At 38.3% G+C, this 26426-nt stretch overlaps 1 protein-coding gene across 2 annotated transcripts in view; it reads right to left on the bottom strand.

Moving 5' to 3' along the window:
• LOC136877040 (solute carrier family 66 member 2) overlaps positions 1–26426 on the bottom strand; it is an 84956-nt gene that overhangs the window by 27097 nt on the left and 31433 nt on the right. The window contains exon 4 of one of the 2 annotated variants that reach the window (XM_067150842.2): positions 23738–23800. The exons of the other annotated variant lie outside the window; for it this stretch is intronic. Within the exon in view, the coding sequence (XP_067006943.2) occupies positions 23738–23800 (63 nt within the window). The remainder of the gene's footprint in view (positions 1–23737; positions 23801–26426) is intronic. 2 annotated transcript variants of the gene reach the window in all.

Below are 26426 nucleotides of genomic sequence, written 5' to 3'. Positions count from 1 at the left end.
GGATCCTGCCTCACGACGTTTGTCCTCAATTTTTTCGAAAACGAAAGCGTATTGACCTAAACCCTTATACACAAGTTACTTTTGAGGGTCCCCCAACATGTACATTAATTAGCTCATTGAAATCAACTGGACACAGGGTCTGACCTCTCCTTATAAAAACTATAAGCTACTGGTGCACTGGAGACACTGATAAGTTTCAATCCATTCAGAACTCTAATCTATTTTTAATTTCTTCTAGTACCTTGTGCATTATGGCTTTGGTAATTAGATATCTTTGTAGAAATCTCTCTTCTAACAACTCTAAAAGTCTCTTTTTCTTAGTGTGGCTCGTACTTTGCCTTCTTTAGTTTATAAATAGTCTTCATACAGCAGTGAAGCTTCAAACTTATGTCTTCTACATGCCTCCATATTGAAATTTTAGCAGCTGTTAAGAGGTTTAACACAGGGCTGCTGCCATGTTAACACAAGTATTAACAACTTGTTAGAGTTAACAATTCTTGATGAGATGACCATTTTGTTAAATTATATGTTAAGTCTCCTTAACAGCAGTGTTAACACCTAACATTCGTTGAAGAAACTGGGCCTAAAATAGTTCAATAGTTCAATCTTTACCTGTCTAATATTATTGTTAATGCCCTGAAGGGAATAAATTGAGATTTTATCATATTCATTTTTTACGTAGTATTCCCCGCCTAGCTACTCATTCCTGCCACCCGGCTGATGAAAATTTCTGGGGAGATCACTGGTGAGTATTGATACCCGCCCATCTGATGAAGCTGAGAAACAGAAATGAGCATGTCAGAGGCTGAGAAGAAATTAATGTAGAAGAATTGGGACTGACAAAGAAAGAGCCCATCTATTAGACGATGTGGATATGGTCCTTGTCTTTTTGTGCTTTCATGCTTGTTGTTGTCCCTTCTCTCTGTTACTTCCCTTCCCTTACTGTCAGGTCACTGCATTTATCCCATTGTGTGTTCCTTGTCATGTACTTATCTTTCTGTCTATAACTCAACAGAGCAAATAATTGATTTTTTTAAATGAGCTTAATACTGACTGTTGGCCAATCAGTCTTAAAAAACAAATTGCTAACCTATTTGATAGTGGTAGTACCGGGCGAGTTGGCCGCGCGGTTAGGAGTGCGCGGCTGTGAGCTTGCATCCGGGAGATAGGAGATAGTGGGTTCGAGCCCCACTGTCGGCAGCACTGAAGATGGTTTTCCATGGTTTCCCATTTTCACACCAGGCAAATGCTGGGGCTGTACTTTAATTAAGGCCACGACCGCTTCCTTCCCAATCCTAGGCCTTTCCTATCCCTTCATTGCCATATGACTTATCTGTGTCGGTGCGACGTAAAGCCAATTGCAAAATAGTGGTAGCGAGGACATACTACGACAAAATTACAATGCAAGATGGTACGCACGCACACAAACATAACATTTTCATGATAGTTTCATTTTACTACTTATGAAGTACCCTGCAGTGAAATTCTGTCTTTTGTTTTTTGAATTCAGTGCATTTCATTTTTTCATTAAGTTATTCCTCTTCTATCTTACAGGTCAACAACACATATCAGCTAACTAATGAGAAATAAATAACTGGATGGTACAAGAACATAACTGATATTAGCTCTGTAACCCAATTAGCAGAAAAAAAACAAAAAAAAACAAGAAATTAATAAAAATACAAATAAAATTTAGATATTTTAAATGAATTAAAGTAAATAACTTAAAACATAATTTTTGTACCAACACCATAAATATATACTGAAAGTATATCTTGTTAATCACAAATTAAACAGTGCAAAGCCATGCAGCATAACATGAAAGAAAGAGAGAAATATAACTTCAACAAAATGCACAATTAACACCAGGATGTATACCTTACTTTGCACTTAACTGTTGATAGATCAGAACGGTTGCATAGAATTAAAGGTTGATTGTTGGGAAGAAAGGTAGATGTATATAGTTCATCAAGGCTATTTCTTCCATTTCTTAGTTTGCCGAATTCCCAACTATCTTAGTGACAATTATTTAATCTGAATCCAAGTGCAATTGTATTACTGTCAAGTAAACATGATTAAGTATTAAATTTTAATTGGTGAGGTATGCTGAGTTGCAGGAAATATAGAAGAGTCAACGAATAGATCATCACCTCCAGATATTTCAAAATTATGAAATATCTATGAATTTATTACTCATACACATGAATACAACCAGATGAATAATATTTTTTATGCTGGCCTTCGGTTCAGAGGGCCCCAGGTTCGATCCCCACCCAGGCCGAGGATATTAACTGCATACGGTTAATTCTTCTGGCTTGGGGACTATGTGTTTGTGTTTCACCTTAATACACTTCTCTTTTATCTGCCCACAACACTAATATCCAATTTGCAGTTGATGTCATGGGGGGGCAATGCCTGCCATGAGATTAAGTTTAATAACAGGTGTAAGTTTCAAACACCCTGTAATCAACCTACATGTCTCATTAAGGGCCTTGTCCACTTCCTTTACATGGGCAGATTTATTACCAGATGGGACTAGCATACTCTGCTGCAGAATAACACAGAGCAAGTGCAGTGGTCTTTCCTGTAGGTGAGTGTGCTCCCCAGGTAGAGCATGTTATCTTTCGAAGAATATTATTCCTTGCACTTAAGTTTTGTGTTCAGGCAGTGTTGCTTGTAAGTGAGTGTACAATCCAGTGAGACTCCTACATATTTGGGATTTGCAGTGTTTTCTAAACATACCCCATGTTGTAACACCTCTAGCTTCCTAGAAGCATGTTTGTGCTTTAGATGGAAGCAGTAAGTTGTATCTTTGCTGATTGTTGAAATAGTGTATACCAAGTTCTTCTGATGATGATGCTTGTTGTTTAAAGAGTCCTAACATCAAGGTCATTGGCCCCTAATGGTACAAAATGAGACGAAATGGAATGACAAATTAAAAGTCCAAAATTCCCCACTGACCAGAATTCAAAACGTGAGGACGAAGAATGAATGGATGGAGATGAATTTAAAACAATCAGTGGATGCGACCCGCAATGCCTTACATTCACAGAAACTGACTAAAACAATATGATTACTGACTAAGGGACTGCTTCTATAGCATAACACTGAATTGATGATGCTTGCAGTCTAAAAGGGGTCCAAAATCCAAGTTATCGGCCCCTCATAACAGTACTTATTGCTAGGAAAGTAGAACTATGGTAATTGTCATGTTGCGGAACTAATCAAAAGTAGCAGAGACTCGCGGTATTCCACACATTATGGTACTACTCACAGGTTATGAAATTCGACATATAATACAGACCTATGGTTTTTCTCACATTGCAGCGCCATTTACAGGCAACGCAATCCTATGGTGTTCATCTCATAAGAGTACTAACCACAGGGACCTGCACTATCCCATGGTGTTCTTCATATAGTGGGTACTAATCATAGGCAAGGCAGAACCATGGTAGCAATCATCCCATGGTCCTGCTCATGTGGTGGTACTAATCACAGGTACTGCAAAAGCTGACCGCATGGTGCTCCTGTGTGCTACTAATCACAAACCTATTTGGTACCCAATATAATGGTACTACGCACAAGTAAAAGTGACCCATGATGTTCTCCGCATGGTGGTACTGATCACAAGTAGTTTTATGGTTGCAAGACAATCATCCCTTGGTCGCCCCTTTTAGTCGCCTCTTACGACAGGCAGGGAATACCGTGGGTGTATTCTCTTCTGCGTCCCCCACCCACAGGGGGTTGTGTGTTTGGTCCGCGAGAGGTATTTTATTTCCCTCAAGTCCACCGGCAAGCCGGTTAGGACTTCCCTATCCGCCACCTGGGACGCGCCACGTGGGAGTATCACCTCTCCCCCTGCTACGCCAGCGTAGTAGGTTCATGGCCAAGTTCTTCTAGTGCCACATTTAGATGATGATCAACGGTATCAAACGTTCTACATTGGACAGCCAGTGCCAAGTCATCAGTGTATAAAAATCTTCTGGTTTGTTCTGGAAGTGGTTGGTCATTGGTGTAAATATTGAACAAGGTGGACACCAAGACACTGCCTTGCCGTTCCTTGAAAATCAATTTCGAAACAATTAGCCAATGATGTTCATCAGCTTATAGTCTGTTGTAAAGCTGTAAAGCTTCTGTGAAAGGGCTAGATGACTGACTGTGTCAAACCGCCGTGAGCTCTATAAATGCCACCCCATTATTATTTTGGGCTTCAAATCCATCCTCTATAAATTAGGTGAAGTTGAGGATCTGAGATGACCAGTTTCTATCGGGTCTGAATTTAGCCTGCTATTCAATAAGAAGAGGTTCTAAGACTGGAGATAGCCTGTACAGAAACACTTTCAAAAATTTTGAAAAGGAGATATAGAAGAGATATAGGTCTATAATTTTTGGGATCAATGTGTGACTTGGCAGGTTTAAGAATGGCTATTACACTTGCCTTCCTCATACTTTTAGAAAACAGCAGGCTTCCAAGCAGTAGTTAAATACAGCCATTCCAGGTTTTTCACACCAAAGTGTTTGATCTGCTCCACACAGATGTCATCCAATCCTACTGCAATGCCTGCCTGACATCTGTCAATAGCCACTTTCAACTCATTATGATGGAAGTGCTGAGCAAACTTATTCTTCTCAAGTTACTTCATTCTAATTTACACTTTGATATATTTAGGCATTTTTCAGGCATACGATTACTTAATAACAAATGAGCTTTCTGATTGGCAAACATGTTGGAATATAGCGGAGTATATATATATAGGGTCGTTCCAAAGACATCTGAGGAGTCTCCATGCCTGTTGGCTACTTTTAATCATATCTGTCTCTTCCATTAGTTCAGTCCAGGTTTCTCTCTTGACTTCTGAGATAGTTGTGAGTAGCTCTTGTCCAGCTTCATTGTTTGTGTACTAAAAGGGTCCTTGTTGAAGAAAGCTAGGTAGTCCTATAGCTAGTTTCTTTTGCCAATTCTGGTGGTAATCCTTAGATGTAGCTGAAACTGCAGCCTTGTGCTATTGAAAGCAATCAGCATTCCTTTACTGCTTTCAAAAATTCATTATAAGACTCAGGAACAGGTTTGAGTTTTGACACTCTTTCATCCAGTTCTGTCTCAAACTTGTTCCAATATGCTTTCTTGAAAATGAACCTCCATCAAAAAGAGACGATTTGTGGATGGATCACTATCATTACCTGGCAGATTATAGGTCAATGGTGCGTATCTGGGATGCCCAAACATACGTTCGCTCACTAACGAATGGTGATAAGCGAAAAGCTCAGAATATGCAGTCAGCCAAGTAGACAGAATTGGAGAAGTGGCCCGCCAAAGGGACTGGAGTGATGGCAGATAAGTAGGAGTTATGCAACTGGAAACGAACTGAAATAAAATGACGACCCTGTAGTACCATAATATGCAAATTAAGAATGCTTTCTGCCCTAATAAATAAATATGGTTTGGTGTTGTGAAGCCTAGCACAGGTCTTTCTAATTGATGTCAATAGGTGAAACACAGAGTTGGCACATAGCCTATTCCAGTCAAATAACACCAAAGGGTTTGCTCAAGGCTTAACGGTGCCATCCAATGGATGTCAATCAACTTTTAATGCTGGCAAACACGTATTTAAGAGCTGTTAATTCTAAGGTTTCATGAAATGAATATCAATCCCCAGTACTTCATGTCTTTCCTTAAAATAAAGCTATATTAGCAATGCAGTGGTTGAAAAGTAAAAATAATAATTTTTTGCATAGACTGAAGTGATAAACAAGCATGACTAAATATGTTTCCTTTGCAAATAGAAATTAGAGATAACAGATGGAAGCAGTGACTTACCTCATTCATTCCTATTCCTGTATTTACTTTAATTTTGATAATTGTGATGTAACATACACTAAATAAATTAATTAATGAATTAATTAATATGGTTTGGTGTTGTGTAGCCTTCTGCAGGTCTTTCTAGTAGATGTCAATAGGTGACTCGCGCATCTGGTGGCGATGATGCTAATGAGGTAGGGAGAGGGTGAAACCCAGGGTCGGCACATAATCTATTCCAAGCAAATAACACCAAAAGATTTGCTCAAGGCTTAACGGCACCATCCGACAGATGAATCACCTTAAACAGCGTCACATGCCTTCTCTCCATATGAACACTGCAGAGAGGTTTGGAATTTTAGCATGCAATCTAGTGATTAGAAATTATGTACCACCATCTTTCCTGCCCTGCTGGCTAACATTCTGACAGTAATTTTTTTTTTCCCACCTAAGGGACTCAAACCAGCTTGACTTGATGCCTTAATAATCATGACCAATAGGCGGGCGTAAGAAATAAATAAAACCATATAAGAATATAGTTAATACCGCACACATATATACATACATACATAAGATAAAAACATTATAATGGTCCACAATTACCATTGTAACCTTAATTTCAACTGTGTTCTTACCTTGTAGATCATTCCCGTCTAGTTGTGTTATAAACAGTATTATTGTATAAGCTTACCTACTTCAGTATTTACAATTATTCTTGTTAAATACCTAGCTTTCTTGACTGATTTCAACTTACTACGTCATGTTGAATAGATATACTGTAGTGCATGCTAAACAGATGTTCAGTCATCATCATCGTTTGTACAGCTTCCAGCCACCGGCTAGGTTTATTTAGAATATAAGATTCTCCATCATCTTTTACCTTCCCACCATCTCTCTGTTGTCACTCTGGCTCAGTCCTCCCATTCAGCTGCTGCTCCACTCCTTTCAGCTATATGAACTTCCTCTCGGTCTCCTGACTTCCACTTCTATCTCGTACATCTTTCAGGATATCGTCCAAGCCTTGATTCCTCTATTCTGACCAGTAATGGTTCAATTTTCACTAATTCTCTAACCCTATTTCTTATCCAATTTTGTTACAACCATTCTATTTCTCAAAAGTTTCCTTCCACAGACCTCGATCCTGCTTTTCTCTCTTCTCTTTATAAAAGTTTCTGTAGCATGTCAGTATTGAGATTTAGTACTTCTGGAATCTCTCTCTTTTGCTGCTTTGTGTGCCATCTTCACTCCACACCAAGTTTCTAATATTTTTGATGAATTTTTCTGCTTGTTTCCCCTGTTCACCTATTCCTTATTGTTTCTTCCATTTTGCTGTATTAAGCTGCCTAGGTACTTGAATCTCTCTACCTTCTTTAGTTGTTCCCCAACAATCGTTACTCCAGTTGTTGGCCTATCATTTTACCCAGTTGTAAATACCATCTTACTTTTCTTTAAACTAAATTTCATGCCATATCTTGAACTATTTCATCCCATGCATATAACAAGTCCTGAACTTCTTCCTCTTCCTATTTCCCCACACCATCAAATCATTTGAAAGCCCCACTGCTTTCATCTTTCCTTCCCCAATTTCGTGTGCCACTCATGTCATTACATCAGCCATTTCTACAACGAAAAGTAATTATGAGAATGCACTACCTTGTTCCAGTCCGGCTCCATGGCTAAGGGTCGTATTCATGAACGAGACTTTGACTTAGACTTAGAAGGCAGTAAGTCGCCATTTCCATTTCATAATCACTACTTGAAGGTAAGTAAACTTAGTTGGCGACTTCACTTCCAAGTCGCCGATGTTCCATACTTAAGTAGACTCTGAGATCAGAAAAATAATAAAATGGCAGATATTGCCGGTGTAGTTAATTTTGTAGACGAAATTGAAGAGATCCAGGAAATTATTCGGTACGTTGTGCCTAATCCTCGGCGTGTTATAAAGAGATGCACGGAACCCAGTTGAATTTAATACAGATAATGAGTTCAGAAAACGATATAGATTCGACAAACGTACAGTATTAGATGTACTAACCATGTTTGAAAACGAATTACAGAAATATAATAATCGAGGACCACCCATACCTCCAATAATACAGTTGCTAATTTCGTTAAGATTGTTTTTTAACTTTACGTCACATCGACACAGATAGGTCTTATGGCGACGATGGGATAGGAAAGACCAAGGAATGGGAAGAAAACGGCCGTGGCCTTAATTAAGGTACAGCCCCCACCAGCATTTGCCTGGTGTGAAAATGGGAAACCACGGGAAACCATCTTCAGGGCTGCCGACAGTGGGGTTCGAACCCACTATCTCCCAGATGCAAGCTCGCAGCCGCGCATCCCTAACCACACTGACAAATCGCCCGGTCGTTAAGATATTATGCTACAGGTAAAATTATTGTTACTATAACGCAAAGTTTTTGCACTTTCTACTCATCGTGTTATCTATTTACAGTAGGTTAAGGGATGATCAGCACAGATTAATGCATTCTTATGGTAAATACAATAGTCTTTCACACTTCCATGGTTTTCAGGTAACTTCCAAATTGATTCCCCTCATTTACGAGGAGTAAGCCAGCCATCAGTATGTAGAATAATCAAAAGAATATCGAATATCGATCCTGACTGCCTGAAAGAGACCACAGTTTGTTTCGTTCCCAAATGAAGCTGAATGTCAAAATGATGCGCGACGTGTGTATTAAAGATCCCAATTCCCTGGAGTGGTTGGAGCTATTGATTGCACCCATGTACCAATAATAAGTCCAGGTGGCAACCATGCTGAGGTTTTCTGTGATAGGAAAGGGATTTTTAGTTTCAATTATCAGGCCATAGCCAACCACGAGATGAAGTTTATTGATTTCGTTTTCAGCCATATCTTTCTTCTCTTTCATAGTTCTAGTAACACCTCCCTTTCATAGTTGTTGAAAGCAATTTTTTTCTTTCCATCCATCGCCGAGAAATAAAAATTAACTGTATTAACTGGATCTATAACGCAGGAAATAGCTGAATTTCTTCTTCTTCTACCTCTTTATTAAGGAAAAACATTGAGTGATGGGAGATGCTACATTGCTCTTCCATTGTTTTCATTGCCAACTTCATATCTAATTCTTCACATCGTAACTTACCAAAGTCTACTTACGCCAGAGTCTACTTTGTTAAAGTTGCGTTTATGAAACAGACTCCCACGAAACTCAACTAAACGAACTTACGTAAGTCAAAGTCAAAGTCACGTTCATGAATATGACCCTAAATGGTTAGTGTGCTGGCATTTAGCCACAGGGTCCCAGGTTCGATTCCTGGCAGGGTCGGGAATTTTGACCATAATTGGATAATTTTGCTGGCACGGGGGCTGGGTGTATGTGTCGTCTTCATAATCATTTCATCCTCATCACGACGCGCAGGTCGCCTATGGGAGTCAAATCAAAAGACCTGCATCTGGCGAGCCGAACTTGTCCTCGGACACTCCCGGCACTAAAAGCCATATGCCATTTAATTTTTTTATTTTTTATTTTTTTTTACCTTGTTCCAACCATTCTTCTATTCTAGCCAATCTGCTCTCTCTCCTCCTACTTTAACACAACACACACTCCGTTGATACATCTCCTTTATCGTCCACATAGTCGTGTTTTCCCCAAGGTCTTCCATATTTGCTTCTGCGTACACTACCATATACCTTTTCAATATCCAAAAAGACCATTAGCAGACCTTTTCCATATTCATAAAGCTGTTCTTGTAGCTGTAGCTGTCTACTTTGGACCTTCCTGGTCTGAAACCATACTGTTCTTGTCTCAGCCCTCTTCCTACTTCAGCCTGAACCTATTTCTGCAGAATCTTCTCAAAAATCTTCATACAATGGCACATTAGAGTAACTCCTTGATAGTTTTCACACTCCCTTTTATTTCCTTTCTTGAAGATGGTACAATGATGCCCTTCTTCCAGTCTACAGGTGCCTTCTCCTTGCATACAACTCTCATCACCCAATATAGCCATTGTTTCCCCACCTGCTCCCAACATCTCCAAACTCATCTCATTCAAACCTGGTGTCTTCTCTCATTTCAGCTTCTTCAATGCTGCTTCCACTTCCTCCCCTGTTACGTCTGTTTCCATTTGTAGTTCTTTTTCATCCTCCTCAGTTACTTTCTCCTCTGAGATTTTGTCTGTATTCAGCAATTCTTCGAAGCACTCCCTCCACATCATTTTGAGGTCCTCCATTTTCTCCACCTCCTTGTCATCTTGATTTACCATTGACATACTCCATCATATCTTTCCTTCTCTTACGTTTTATAATTCCATATAATACAATTTTACTACCTTCACTATCTACTTCCATCATCTTGGCCCACTCTTCTGTATCTTTTCCTCTCCTCTGTCACTATCTTTTTCCTTCCTTTCTTTCTTGACTGATACACTTCTTGTGCTTCAACCATCCTATTTTGGAACCAGGTCCTAAAAGCATCTTCATTTGCACTATTCCATTCTATCATTCCACTACAGGGTTTCCTTCCATTTCTTCTTCATACTAGTCCATTCACATACTACATCTTCTGTCTCTCTTAAGTGTGTTTCTAAAGTTTCTGCATTTTTCTTCTCCAATTTTTGGTTGATCCATCAGCATGTTTTCCTTTATTATTTTGAGATATTTTCCCTTGTTTTCTCCTCTCTTAGCTTCAATACTTTAATTCATCTCAACCAGCAGTCGATAAGATTACTTTTATGTATGTAATGCCCATCTTCATTTTACTATCAAAGAGCATATAGTCCGCCACTGACTTTCTAGACCAGTTTCTACTGTAGCAGTCTAGAAAGCCAAGAATAATGGCCAAGAGATTCGTAATGTTGAGTGGCGGTTATTAGGCAGGCCAAGGCCCATCAGGGCTGCAGCATCACATGTTTTGTTTCCCTTACATTACTTCACATGAAACTCAGTGTATTCAGCTTCAAGCTGACACTGTAAACAAACTTACACAATTATTCACACAACACCATTCAATTAATTCTTGGGTAACAAAAATGCTAATGAGACCTACTAGAAAAGGCATGCCCTACAAATTAAATTATAACTATTATCTAGTTAAGAAAGGTGCTATCTTATGACATCAAACTACAGTACATCAACCATATAATCAGTTGGGATTTTCAAGTGCAAACAGTCTTCCTATTTTTTCTTAATTACTGGAGTAATATTCTTTCAAGTCAAGTCTACCATTCATATCCATCAATATAGAATGAAAACATATTTAATGATAGTTAGGTGATTGTACTAAGACAATTCTCTACCACAAAACAAGGAAGTATTTGTAGAAATTAATAAAAATATTTGCAAATTTTCATCAGAAAGTGCCAGCTGCTATCATGTACTATCCCAAAGCAATTATCTCCTAATTATAAGGGAAGTTTCTACACATTCTTCAAACTTTTGAAGTACCAGTACAACAAATTGGTGTTATAGATTAAGCCAAGAACTAGTGCTGATGACCTACAGTACATTCCTGTTAAAGGAAAAATGACTTACTGATTTAAGTGTGTCCCATGAACATACCTTCTCTGTTATTTTCTCACCTCTTATACAGCTTTGCTACTTTCCTTCAAATGATCATTTACTATTATACACACATATATTCATAAAACTGATGCAGAACAACTCTGAAATGAGCCTATTATATAATTATAGACCACAACCATTAAAGGTTATTTTCTTTATTACTTTCCTTTTCTATTTTTCTCTTTATTTTACTTTCCTTTTCACGTAGTTTTGCAGACCCTTTTGTACACAGAGTCGGCCCAAACTTTGAATTGCACAACCTCAAATTCAACTCTAGTAGTATTCTTACTTCACAACGCCCAGTTCTCACAGAGTGTGTGACCTGCTTGTGAAACCGGTTTCGCACACATGAACCGAGTCCAGTGCTTGGTCTTGATTGCACCAATTCAATTTTGGCAATATACTATATTCATCATTATTATTAAATTATATGATTTTTAAGGCTGAGGAAAATGTTCTTTAAATTATCTGCAAAATACAGCATACCAACCAGTTGCATTACATGTTTTTTCACATTGCTCTTTTTTTTCATGTTTCATTCCTTTCTTTCACCAATACCTTATTCTTGGAAGAAGGAAAAAAAAAAAAGTTTTTGTTACAGTTGTAATTTCATTTGAGTGGACCCCTGTGTGCAACAGATGGTATACTGATATTTTTAGTTAGTTAACGCTTGGTTTGGTTATAATTTTTTTTTTAAGTGCCCTCAAGTGGTCCAAGAATTTAGCCCAAAAATCCCATAGTGACATGTCACATAAAACAACTGAAAGTTGTGAAATCTTTCTTGTGCTCAATTGAGAAGATCAATACTTTAGTTTTAAGCTTATTGGTTGATTAGTCTGATCTGTTAAATCCTAAGTATGTAACTGGATGACTGCCATAGTTTGTCTGTTGGTTTGTCCTTGAGCGAAAAGACTCACTGGCTGCATGAGAAACTTGGTATGGTGTACTCTGCAGATTGCTCTCGTACAGTATGGATGTGTTCATACCAGATTCCTTTGGCCAAGGTAAGCTAGGCATTATATATGTCTACTTTGTAATTTTGGTAAATGATTAACAATGTTAGGAAAATTCAGGCTCACTCATCTTCCTAAATGTGTGTAATGATTCCATGATTTCAAGGGTTTTTTCAAGCCCCTGAAGTTCATTTTCATCAAATCTAGTGACATTAAGTCTAATCAGCAATTTTTCTTCGAGTAAGCAATTTTTAATTTAACCTTGAACTGGTAGGCGATAAGAGATTGACAAGTGTGCGCCTATCTCATCTGCCGCTATCAATATATCGTCAGGTCTACTTTATAATAATAATGTTATTGCTTTTTATGTACCACTAACTACTTTTATGTTTTTCAGAGACAGGTCTAGTTTACCAGCAAATAGAAGTTGTGAAATGAAATGGCGTATGGCTTTTAGTGTCAGGAGTGTCCAAGGACATGTTCAGTTCGCCAGGTGCAGGTCTTTTGATTTGACGCCCGTAAGCGACCTGCGTGTTGTGATGAGGATGAAATGAAGAAACACATACACCCAGTACCCGTGCCAGCGAAATTACCTAATGATGGTTAAAATTCCCGATACTGCCCGGAATCGAACCTGGGACCCCTCTGACTAAAGGCCAGCACGCTAACCATTTAGCTATGGAGCTGGACGAAGAAGTTGTGAATTTATCTGTCAGATGGCAGTATCCATCAGGCATGTTTTCCCCTTGGAATGTGGAATGTTTTGGTAATAAATACATCCATTTATGTGTGAGATTTTTGGGACAAATGAAAGTCATAATTCGTACTAGCTTTGAACCATGCGTTGTTCTTGTTATGATTTGCTTTTCTTGTTTACGATTTTGTTATTCACATACAATGGCAAAATTTTTGGAATTAAACAATGAAGATATTGTGATGGAATTAAATGCATCTGTAAATACAAGTGACAAGTGTGATCTAGATAATAGTTGTTTCAGTTAAAGTGATGGATGTAGTGAACTAGGTCTAGAGTAGAATGACTCTACTGTAGCCTACAATGCAGGCATGTTAGCCATGCTGTCATTCTACTTTTTAGTGAATAATTAGTTAGATATCAGCATTATCCAATGAAAATTTGCAGGCATATCATAAAAATTAATTTCTCCCTAAAATTTACATTTTTAAAAGTTTTTAAAGAAATGATGATTCGTTTTTCTTTGACGTGTACATAAAATATATATTTTTTAAATAAAATTACTATGCAGCAGCTCTGAAAATATGAACCCCCGACCCTACTGATGAAGGATGAAAATGGTAAGCTGGCTCCCATAACAATAAAGACAATGCAGAAATTCTGGCTAAATATTTCAACAAGCTTTTAAATTGTGAGGAACCTACAGAACTCCTTCATTTGGACACCAACACCCCGAGAAAAACACCACCAGAGAACATCAATTCCCCCACAATAAAGGAAGTCTACCAAGCTCTGAATAAATTAAAAAACTACAAAGCGCCAGGAGAAGATCAGACCTTTGCGGAAATCTGGAAATATGCAGGAACATCAGCAAAAGTTGCCCTCCATCAACAACTTGTCTCTATCTGGATTAAGGAAGAACTAGCAGAACACTGGACAACAGCCCTCATTCACCCACTGCACAAAAAGGAGACAAAACCGACCCTAATAACTATAGGGGAATCTCGCTCCTAGACATAACATACAAAATATTTTCAATAATCATCCTTAATAGGATAAGTTTACAACTTGAGAAAGAACTAGGAGAATATCAAGGAGGTTTCAGACCCTGGAGGAGCTGTCCTGATCAGATCATGAGTCTTAAGTTGATAATGGACTATAACAGGAGAAGAAACAGAGATATGGTGATAACATTTGTAGATTTCAAGAAAAACATATGACTGCGTCCATAGAAAATCTCTGTATAAAATTTTAAGACACCTTGGACTACACCCCAAATTAACCCCTCAGCGCTGACCTCTATACGTGGTATAGACCCTCTTTTCTTCCGTAGCCGCCGACCTCTATACGTGGTATAGACCCATACATGGTTTCACATTTACGGCTATAGCGCGAAGAGTTTTGGAATTATGGATGTGCAAATTGTTTTGTTTCCAAGAAGACATTTTTGGGTTTATCAGTGTTGTAAATAAGAATTGAAAATCATTAAAATGTAGTGGTTTTTGCAAGGATAAGTATTTGTCAAGTAAGTCTGAGCACTAATCTCTGCTTTTTTAAAAGTCTGTTTGCTGCATTCTTTCCCGCAAAATAAAATAAAGAAATGATGATCTGAGAAGTTTGTCTTTTCGCGTGATGTTCTTTGCTCTAATTTTACATCAAGAGTGCAGTTTATTTACTATATTCGTCTTTATTTCTCAGCTTGTAATATTTTCGTAACTCTCCACTAGCGCTCTGTGTAGACATCAGTTAGTGCTGCTTTCTGTCATACGATACGAGAACCAGTTGTTCATGGTGTATATCTCATTTGTAAGACGATGTCTCGACCTTTTATCTGAAATATGTGTCGAGTTGGTTTGTTTCGTCATAAATATTATTCCCCTCATTCAGTTTCATTCTGCTGCTTTCGGTCTCCCTGCAGTGTCATCAGTCCGTGTGAAGCGTCGCACTCAGCCGTGGTTTGACTGACAGTAACGTGCTTGAAATATTACATAATTGAGATGAAAATTTAGTCGGAAGTAGCAGTGACAATATTAGCAGCAGTGATGATGAAATAGATGATGTGTCTGTGGCAGATGCAATAGTAAATGATGAGAGTGGCGATAAGGACGAACCAGTACTTGGAAATTTCGTGTAGGAGACTATATATAATTATACAGGTCAAAGGGAAGTTTTCAGCAGTGAACTCTGATTCCTAAATTCCCTAATAATATTCAGACAAGTCACAGGGATAAACACTGGGCAGTTATCTTATCGGGTTCAGTTGATGGAAGGTTTGTTTACAAAATATACTCGCTCGGGGCGGGGAACGAAATATTTAAGGCCAGCGCGCATCAGATAATACAGTTCCAAGGTTGCAGGAAAGACATTTTATCAGGAAATTAGCACCAAGGAGTGATAAATCCAAACCTCAGAGACATTTGAAATTAAAACTGGACTGCGGCAGGGAGATGGGCTCTCACCACTATTATTTAACTGTGCTCTAGAAATGGTAATGAGGGAATGGTTTAGGAAATGTCCCCCCAAAATAAAGATTGGCCAAAAAATCAAAACAAATTGCCTGGGTTTTGCTGACGATTTAGCATTACTAGCAGTGGACATAAAAGAAGCAAAACCCCAAATATCAGAACTTCAAAACATTGCAAATAAATTGGCCTCAAAATATCATTTGAAAAAACAGAAATTATGCCCCAAAAACCAACACAAAAGAAGTTACCATAAATGGTAATAAAAGCAAAATAGTAACTCGATTTAAATATCTTGGAGAAGTAATAACACATAACCTAAATGAAAAAAATCTCAATCCAAACAAGAACAAATAGATTAGCTAAAGCACAAAAATTAACATGGGATATCTACAAAAAGAAATGTCTATCAATAAGTACAAAAATAAAACACTACAATGCAGTTATAAAACCAGAAGCTACATATGCAGCAAAAACACTTTTTACCTGAATAAACAATCAAAGAGTGACAGACTTCAGAAAATTGAAAGGAGGATTGGAAGAATCTGCATCAACAAAAAATTCCAGAAAGGTGGACAGTGGCAGTTAATACCTAACAAAGTCGTGTACAAAGAGCTAGAACCCATTACAGATACTATGCGTAAGAGGAGACTGGGATTCTTTGGACATATCATGAGGATGCAGGATTCGAGACTTCTGAAACAACTAGTACAACACAATATTGTCTCAAAAAATACCACAACAGGATGTAAATGGATCAGAGAAGTAAGAGAGGATCTGAACGAAATAGGCCTTACAACAGAAGACACCACAAATAAGATAAAATTGAATACAAAACTCAAGAATGCAAACCTCCGCTTTACCCTTACACAAAACAAACCAACAACATGCATATTTTCAACTGAGGAAAGGGCACGAAGATCGGAGCGTCTGAAGAAGCCTACTGGGAGGACCGAAAAGCCCGAACAATCCCTTCATAGAGACCTGAACGACGGACTGACTAAAGTGATCCTATGTGGTCATAAAAGAAGAAAATTATTATGCATTCAAAGGGGAAGAAATTTTTAAAAACGGTTAAAGTGACAGTAAATGGAAACCACTTCTCAAATATTTAGTTCATTATGAACAGTTTGGTATATTTTTCAAATGTGTGATGCACACCCATTGGCTCAAGAGTTAAAGTAACTGTTAATTTTTCCTTGCTAGTCCTTAGTACCAGTATATATCCTATATAAAAATGGATTATGTTCCAACATATGAAACTTTCATAAAATTTCAGAATGGTTGTACATTTGAAGTCGCATGATCTCGTGTCCAGTGTTTCCTCTTAAATTTGCTTGGGATTAATTTCCTTAATTTCATATCCTCACTTGGAGGTATCTGTCACTTCGCCCTCATGGCATCTTGTGTTTCTCTCATTTCATAAAATAAATGTCATTATAAAGCCCTTGTTGTCGTACATATACACTTGTAAAATCCTATACCAAACACACCTCTGTCTTTATTTTAAGACATTATTATATTTCGAGACATGTTTTGTCCTCCTTTAGGACATCTCTATTTGATGATCTACAAGACACCTTAAATTATAACAAGGACAGTAAAAACACTGAATGTTAACTGAAATTCAAAGTCGAATAGGTCCAATTAAAATGTGACATACAGGATTTCTCTTCTTAATGTGAAGTGGTGCAATCATTTAAAGGCACACTCATTATATTTATGTAAGTGCTTATGAGCACATTAAAGTGTTTTACAATTACTCACTCTGATTTGTATTTTAAATTTTATTTTAAACTTAGTTAATAAATTTGTTTTCTAAAAACTGGCTCTTATTGGTTCTGATACCTTATTGCTCTATGTGTTACAATCCAATGCATGTCTTCCATATCTTTCAAGTTGTCTTCACCTCCTTCTCTCTTTCCTTTTTCTTTTTTTTTTTTTAATGTCCAAGAATGTGACCATTTTATTACAGCAACTCTAATATTCGCTGTAGGTATATGCACTGATTTTACTCTCCAGCTTAGCTTCATTGATGACATCCTGGTGATGGAGCTGTTGCTGCAGATCCTCCAGGGTTAGCAGAAAGCAATTGCACTTTGTTGTTGGAAACTGCTTGTGTTTCAACATCATTGCAGCTGTTAAGTAGTAGTTATCGCCTCATCTGCTGGGCCCACCTGTTCTTTAGCCTTTCTCTTCTTCATACCCTGGATAGCTGAAAGTCAAGGGCTCTTTTAGCTACATGGCTTTAATCCTGTTCATTCATTTTCTCGAACTATATCACCTGCTCATGCTGAACCTTCTCCATGACTGTCTTCTTTACATGTAACATGTTTTTAATGCACTCATTTCAGACGTGATCCACCTTGACATATTCAACATCTTCATCTCTGTGGCATTTAGAAAACATTTATGGTGTTCATAGAATGTCCAGCATTTTGAAGCATAAGTCAGGGCAGGCCTCACCACTGCCATGTAAAGCTTTCCTTTCAGCTTCAGTGGCATCCTCTTATTGCAGAACACAGGCAAATTTTCTTTCCACTTCAGCCAGCCTACACTGATCCTGTGATTTACATCCTCATCACATCTATCTAGTTTTTCCACCACAGAGCCAAGGTATTTAAAACCACAGAATCTCGGGAGTGGTCGGGAGTCAAACAAAATATCTGGCATTGAAGCCATGGGATCTTTGAAAGTGGAGTGAAGATGGTTATTCCTTGAGTGGTTCACTTTCAATCCATTGTCTTCTAGCACTTTTTGCCATTTTCCAGATACCTCCAGAAGCAATACTATTTTGTCGCTGAACAATTCACATTATCAGCAAATAGAAAGGTCTCAAGAAGTGAATCTGTGATTTCCAATGTCAGGAAATTAATGCCAACCATGAAAAAGAGGACACTGAGAACAATACCATGGTGAATACCAATTTTGATAGAAAAGATTTCAATATATCTGCAGTGCACCTGACAAGAGTGTTTGCATCCTTGTTCATATCCTGGATCAATTTCGCATATGATTCTGAATGCCATGAGCTTGTAATGCTGCCTAAATCAGATATCTCAGTATTCTATTGAATACCTCCTCAACATTGATGAAAACTATGTGCAGATCTTTTTTGGCATCTCTGTATTTTTCCATCAGAATCCCTATAGCCTGAAATGTAACTACAGTGGACTTTTCTGGTACAAATCTGCACTGGTTAGCATGCATCGTTGAATGAACGAACATTTTCACACAATTTATGATCTCTCGTTCCCTGATCTTTAGAGTATGCGACATGAGTTTAATGCCACTGTAGTTACCACTAGGGATGGTACAAATGGTTACTTTCCAGTATCATGTTCCTGTGTATCCATTACACGAAGTATTAGGTTGGAGTATTAGGATATAAAAGCAACATAATACAAGTTGCAGGTCAACTTTTGGGAGAAACATTCTCTATACCTGTTGCCTCTTGTAGTCCTTAAGCGTACCTTAGTAAGTACGTATAAATAGCAGTATTACATTTTCTTCCCCATTGTCCCTTTCGCCAGCTCGTCACTCACATTCTTAACTATTCCTAGAAAATGTTTGCTATGACCCATTTACATTCTGAGGAGTAATACTTTGAAATCTTCATTTATAAAATGCACCACGACTGCAAGGTAGCTTCGTGTATTCCTAGATGTCCAAGTTTCTGCAGTTAAACAGACACTAGGACCCGACATTATAAAATAAACAGTGCGGCAAAAATAGCTGACGAATTTCAAATGTAAACAACTCAGTAACTTAACAAGCCATCACAAATTTATTGCACAGTTTAAAAGAGTAGTGTTTGCCATTTATGACACATACACACTAGGTTTTGAAAATAATGTCATACAAATGCTGACCGTCCGTTTTGATGCACCTCTGAAGCATCTCCCTGAAGTTTTGCATGACTCACATGAGAATGTCTTGTGGTACTGCCTTGATTTCTTCACGGATGGCAGCTTTCAGGTCATACAGTGTTTGCGGCTTACATCAGAAGACACAATCCTTCAGGTATCCCCAGAGTAAGAAATCACAAGGGGTGAGATCAGGAGAACAGGTTGTCCAAGGAACATCACCTCGTAAGGAGATCAGATGTCCTGGAAACATCTCTCTGAGGAGACCAATTGATGACTTGTCTGTGTGTGTAGTAGCACCATCTTGTTGGAACTACACAGCAAGATTCCACTGGTCGTTGAGTGTTGGCTGAAGGAAGTTGCATAACAGCTGTACGTAACGATCAGATGTTACTGTCACAGTTCTGTCCTCTTCGAAACAGTAATAAGGGCCTACAATTATGAAATCAGTGACAGCACACCAAACAGTAACATGTCCGCTGTGGAGAGGTCACTCATGGATCTGCTGAGGATTGGTTGCGGACCAGTACCAAAAATTTTGTTTATTAGCGTAGCCTGACAAATGAAAGTTCACTTCAACATTTCCACTGCTATCAGCTGCCACAGCTTCCAGGATAGTCTCACAACACGCACTGCGCTTGACCCAATCATGTTCACTGAGTTTCTGAACACCCATCATTTTGTACGGATGGAACTTCATCGCTGTGTGAAAAATCCTCCTTACAGTGTGATCCGAGAATCCGATAGCATTAGCATGCCTGCGGACTGAACGTCGAGGAGACTGCGTAACAGCATGTTTCACTTCACGGAAGGTCTCTGGTGTTCGAACGCTACGAGGCCTACAGGTTATTTCGTTTTAACATTTGAACCACTTTTTCTCAAACTATTCACCCATAACAGAATGGCATTCCTGCTCGGAACTTTCCCATGTCGATCTAACCCAAAGTGTCTATGAAATAAACGCTGTGTTGTGGTAACAAAGTCGGCATTTTTTAAAATCTCAATCATGAAACCTCGATGCTCACCACTTCACGCCATGCTAGCAACTGACTGACTGACTAGCCTGGATGAGGCGATACATGTGCATATGTTCTCCAAGGTCAAGGACCATGCACCAAGACAATAACACCTGCTTAAGAGCTGTGGCCAATATAGGTGTTAATTCGCTCCAATCTACTGTACGTGGCATAAATGGCAATCACTACCCTTTTGACTGTTTCCTGCACACTGCAGAAGGTACACCCGAGTACCATAGCTGTACTCAACGCAGCAGCATTCAGACCTCAGTTATTTGCTTCTAAGCGCACATATGTAAGGACTCTAATGGCATCTGTCAGTGAACTTGAGAACTACGACAAATAGGTGCTTTATGCGCTGCATCACTGTGCCCATAATGTCAAACCATTAAGCAGGGTGACGCGGGTGATGCAGGGTGATGCATAATATGCATCACTGTGCTTCAAATAAAAAGAAAGGGGTGATGCAAAATGTAAATCATTATGACAGAAAGAGTTAAATTTGTGAATGGCTTGCTGCGTTGATGAGTTATTTACGTTTGAAATTCGTCAGCTATTTCTGTTGGCCGTGCGCGTAGAGGCGCGCGGCTGTGAACTTGCATCCGGGAGATAGTAGGTTCGAATCCCACTATCGGCAGCCCTGAAGATGGTTTTCCGTGGTTTCCCATTTTCACACCAGGCAAATGCTGGGGCTGTACCTTAATTAAGGCCACGGCCGCTTCCTTCCAACTCCTAGGCCTTTCCTATCCCATCGTCACCATAAGACCTATCTGTGTCGGTGCGACGTAAAGCCCCTAGCAAAAAAAAAAAGCTATTTCTGTCGGACCCTGTATGCTGATGAACGAGTGTCATATACACTTCTTCAGATGCTGCCGGTATTAGAGATAAGGAAATAGTCCTTCTATCAGGTAAGACTTAAACACAGTTTAATCCAGCACTTTCTGGCTTTCTCACTTTGAAACCTTTGATCTTGTCCACTCTGACTGACTGTCCATTTGTTTTTCATGGTGTTTCATGAGGGTGTCAGTCAACAGGAACTGATGTTGGGTTGCAGCAGGTTCCCCAGTATGACTTCGCATGAGCTTTGGTGAATTGGATGATCTCTTCTCCCTCCTGATTTCTTAGCCACCATGCCACCTCTTATCTCCGCGATCTGTTCATCTAACATGGCCGTTCATGCCACCTCTGAGGAAGACCTGTTCACTCCCTGTAACAGCATCTCCAAGTCCACCCCGAAACCCTCCTTCTCAATAGCGTCCTGACCAATTTAGGGTGCATATGCACTGATACTGCACTTGTATTAAGGTTATTGGTTTTATGTCTCACTATCTACCTTTTCTATTCTTGGAGATGCAAAAATGCTGGAAAGTTTTGTCTTACAGGAGTTCCTTTCAATGTTCCTACCTATCTTTATATTTATGACCCTGTCTGCACTTGCCTATTTGTTTCCCTTTCTTTTATATGCTGATAAATCTAGCAATACAGGGCTAGCATATTCAAGCTCCTTCAAATACCACTAGTCTAAGTCAAGATTGAACCCACCACCTTGACAACAGATGGCCAGTACTCAACCATCTGAGCTACACAGCCCAGTAAGACATGAATAATTCCACCTCTATACTCCCTTGATACAGTACCAGTAATGAGGTTATTAATTTCACGTACCACTAATTATTTATTATTCTTGGAGATGCCAAAGTGCTGGAAATTTTGTCCTACAGGAGTTCCTTTACATGCTCATAAATCTACTAATACAAGGCTGGTGAATTTGAGCACCTTCAAATACCATCAGACTGAGCCAGGATCGAACCCACCACCTTTGGCTCAGAAAACCAGGGCTATACCACCCTAGCACTGAATGAGTCACTAATCACTATAGTTAGAGATTTGTAAGAAAGAACATGGCAGATATGGTGCAAAAGTATAAAACAGCTCAACTGCATTGCCAAATGGAATCAGCTGATTTCAGAGCTATTGTTTTCATGTGCTGTTCCACAACACAAACAATTTAATATATTTATACTATAGACATGATACTGTATAGGCTTTTGGGCTTATGCCGTGTCAAGAAAATAAGGTGAACTTCTTTACGTTTCGCAGAGAACTATGCTCTGCGCCATCAGAAGAAAATGAACATACCATTTCCACTTCTATTGTAACATATAAATTCAAAAAGTCGTTGTTTAAGAAGCCTTTCTCGTGGACAGTCGAGATTTTCTTCTGATGACGCAGACCACAGTGCTCTGCAAAGCGTAAAGAAGTTCACCTTATTTTCTTGACACAGCATAAGCCCAAAAGCCTATACGGTATCATGTCTATAAGTACGGGCCGTGAAAGCATCAATGGCAACATATATGCATACTGTTTGTAAATAAATACATAATTATGATGTCGATGATGTTTGTTGTTTAAAGGGGCCTAAAGCTAGGTCATCTATCAGCTCCAGATACATAATTAATATTCAAAGTTAACTAAAATAACAATAATACATTATTACACCCCTACAACCAATTAAGTTGATTCTTTCTAATGTATTTCATAAATATGGCAGTGGATAAATCATCTACAGCATACAGCTATAACTTAGATATAAGATTCACTCACCACATCAGCCAGACAAGTGAATTTCTGAGCAGGTTTCCAGGAAGATGATCACATACTGTTCAAAACACATACAATTTGAAACAATCTCAAACACAATTTACTCACTATTACTAAATTATTACCCCATACTTTCCTTTTTGGTATAACGCATGATGAGCATGAGGTAAAGCTCACTTTATACTGAACTAATCATTTAATAGAGAAGTTATATAACTCATTGCAGAGTTAGAGCATTGACAAGTCTACTACTTGGAAAGCATGAAATTTCAACCATTCAAGCAAAGAACAATAAAGAGTTTCAAACCCGCCATACAATTCATCTGACCATTAGCTAGCTACAAACTACTGTTTGATTCTGTGTAAAAGAAGAATCATAAAGGAAAGCATGTCAGTTAGTGGATGACTATCAGATATCCCATCACCTATTCCAGTAGGAAACATCCGAAGTTAGTGAACAGCAACGGTTTATCACAAAGACCTGCCAAGGCATGCTTCATTCACGTATTCAGATGTCTCAGTTAACACTTCTGTAGTACTATAGGCAAATATATTTATGGACAATTTAGCCAATAGGAACCAAACGAGCAATCATTTTATTCCCTCTTACAAAATCTGTCATATTCTTTCTTACAAATATCGGGCTATAGCAGTAAAAGCTGCAGAAAAGAACTACAAAATAAAAACCACCCAACCACCAATTAGTATTAGAGTCACAGAAAGAGTGCAGGTACTACATAAGGACAAAGAGGCAGGCAGACAGAAAAAGTCAAGATGGAAGGCAGTGCAAGTCCACCACATACCACTGAAGGTGTGAACAGCAATCGGCGGCAATGCCTCCTGGCGCTGCTGGCTGCTGCCACTCGCTGTCATGAGAAGACAAAGCGGGGGATTAGTACCAGCTGAACAAAACAACTGGTAGCTACCCCACTGATTGTCATATATCATTAAAGCTCCAAGAAGTTGAGAACATAGTGCAAATGCTCAAAGGTGCTATATCAAACTTCAGAGAAGAAAAAAAGTGACATTTTCATTAAATCAACATTTACAAATATTACTGTAATGATTTAGGAAAATATTAACAAGTACATAAATAAAAAGCAATACACAGTATATAAAAGGATCATAGTGATTTAAAAAAAAAAATGTAGGGTAACTACTTTCAAATTGGTTTTATAAACATGATATTTATTCTCTTTCCCTTTCTGAACATACAGTATCATGCATTATTACTATGAATACTACCCTCCTTTGGAGCAATAACAATGACAGATAGTATACCATTTCTCAAGAACTCTCCTTACATCAACAGCTACTAGTAATACAACAATGGAGCAAGTATTCCCATGGAAAAGAAAAATGCAGGCAATAAAGGCATGAATATTTGCAGATAAATAGCTGGTGACAGTAAGGGCCTAACATTTATTCTACCACAAACACATCTCTAATAATGATAAAAACTTCTGTAAGGACTGATACTGTCTTCTGGAACTGGTGATTTACATTCATTAGCTGTTGAACACCAGCAATGTATAAAAAAGAGTTACAGATAGGATACTATTAGCTCTCATTAACCACAGACAGAACTTCCAACTCCTATGTCTACAAATTATTAATACCCATGTTGAAGCTAACTGATATGGGGGATGGGAGGGAGGAGAGCCCTACAGGCAAAAGATCAATGGACAGAAGACATGAGGGATGAGAACTGCAGATGAGGAGAGAATGGAAATTGTACCTCAACAACCAGAGGACAGGACAGATTTAAGAAAACAGATATCTTTGCACTCTTGTGACAGAGGATTGGAGATCTGGAAAGGAAAGAAGAGCAAAGATTGGAATGGCAAAGGAAACTTTCAGAAAGAAACAAAGACTGCTAACTAACTGCAGAATGAACTTAGGGTTAAGAAAACAGCTGTCTAAATGTTATGTTTGCAGTGTGTTAATGAACAGAAAAGAGGCCAGGACTATTAAGAAAAGTGAAGTTGGAAGCATTTGAGATGTGGTAATGGAGAAGGATGCTTAAAAGAGAGTGATATATTTTGAATAAGGAGGTTCTAGCTCGAACAGGGGAAGAGAGAAGTTTAATAAGAACAGTGACCAAAAGGAAAAAGACCTGGATAGCACATAATTTGAGAAGACAGTTTGTTGTGGATGCCCAAAAAGAACTGTTGAGGAAGGTAAGAAAAGAGGATGAAGAAGGAAAACAAAATTCATAGATGACCTGAAAAGAGAATGTTACAAGGACTTGAAAAGAACAGCACAAGATAGGGAACATTGGAACAAGACATAAAACACTGAACCTACAATTGTGCAGAACACCAATAATGATGATGATTATGATAATGACAATGATGATAATGAAGAAGAATAAGAAAAAGAAGAAGAATTATGAATGAGTATTATTCAATGTGGTATTCTTTATTATAACTACTTCCTCCAAAACTAATAATGATTCTCCATTGGACTTCTGTCCAAACAGTAACAGCAGCATTCAAAGATAATATAAAACAGAGATTTTCTGCTGCTAACATCATTTACATGCAATTCGTGATGGTTAAAAACTTATGACTCATGTTTTAAAATAATGATTGCAATGTGCAAGGTGAAAATTATCAACACATTTCCTATAACATTATTTGGTAGAGAAGCTATAACCAATGGGAATATTTTTTCACAAAATGGTCTATGACTACCTCGGGGATGAAATGAATACTGTGATGGGCATTCGGCAATAATGAATCATTCAGTCTGTCCTGATTCATCATAGATCTAATGTAGGCCAAGGTTTTAATACATCCCAGGGTTTAAAGGTGTTCGAGTAATGTACTATATGCAAAACTTTCAGTGATACTTCAGCTCCCTAGTACTGAATTGGTAGACCTCAGTTATCTTTGAGATACAGATTGGCATAACACCAAAAAGGAATTGATTATGCATGTTATGAGACATCTGGTGGCAAAATTGCATTCTTTGGAATACTATTGTTATTTATCTAGTGAAATACAGGTGAAAACTAAACTTTTGAAACATACTGCAATGGCCAAGTACATCACAGGAACAACTTAGATCTCCTACTCGGAAACAAATCTCACAGGCTATATACAGTAAGGGCAGAAAAATAATAGCTTAAGCAGCAGATTACTGTGACACAGAAAAATTAAAAAATGCTCTTCCGCTTAGTAAATTGGCTGAATGAGCTGCTGTACAACAGGAAAATATGTTTCCGCAATTAAGAGGATTAAAACTGTTGTATCGAAATATTGATTATGGCAAATATCTTGGTACTGTTGATGTTGGGTTATGTGTAGTATGAATTAAACCAGTTATGTTAAAAGACTAGAGTTCATTAACTGATATGCTCAACATTATGTGATATCAGGTGTTTTATGAGTGTTGTTTATGACCCGTCTGGCCTATTCAATCAAATGAAAAATCTCACTACTCGAATGGAAGCTACCAGGTGTTACCAAGTCTCCCCTCCTGAGATAT

This window comes from Anabrus simplex, chromosome 7 (genome assembly GCF_040414725.1).
Source record: "Anabrus simplex isolate iqAnaSimp1 chromosome 7, ASM4041472v1, whole genome shotgun sequence".
Classification (NCBI taxonomy): domain Eukaryota; kingdom Metazoa; phylum Arthropoda; class Insecta; order Orthoptera; family Tettigoniidae; genus Anabrus; species Anabrus simplex.
The sequence above is the reverse complement of the archived record's forward strand: the minus strand, read 5'-3'. Positions and strand labels throughout refer to the sequence as shown.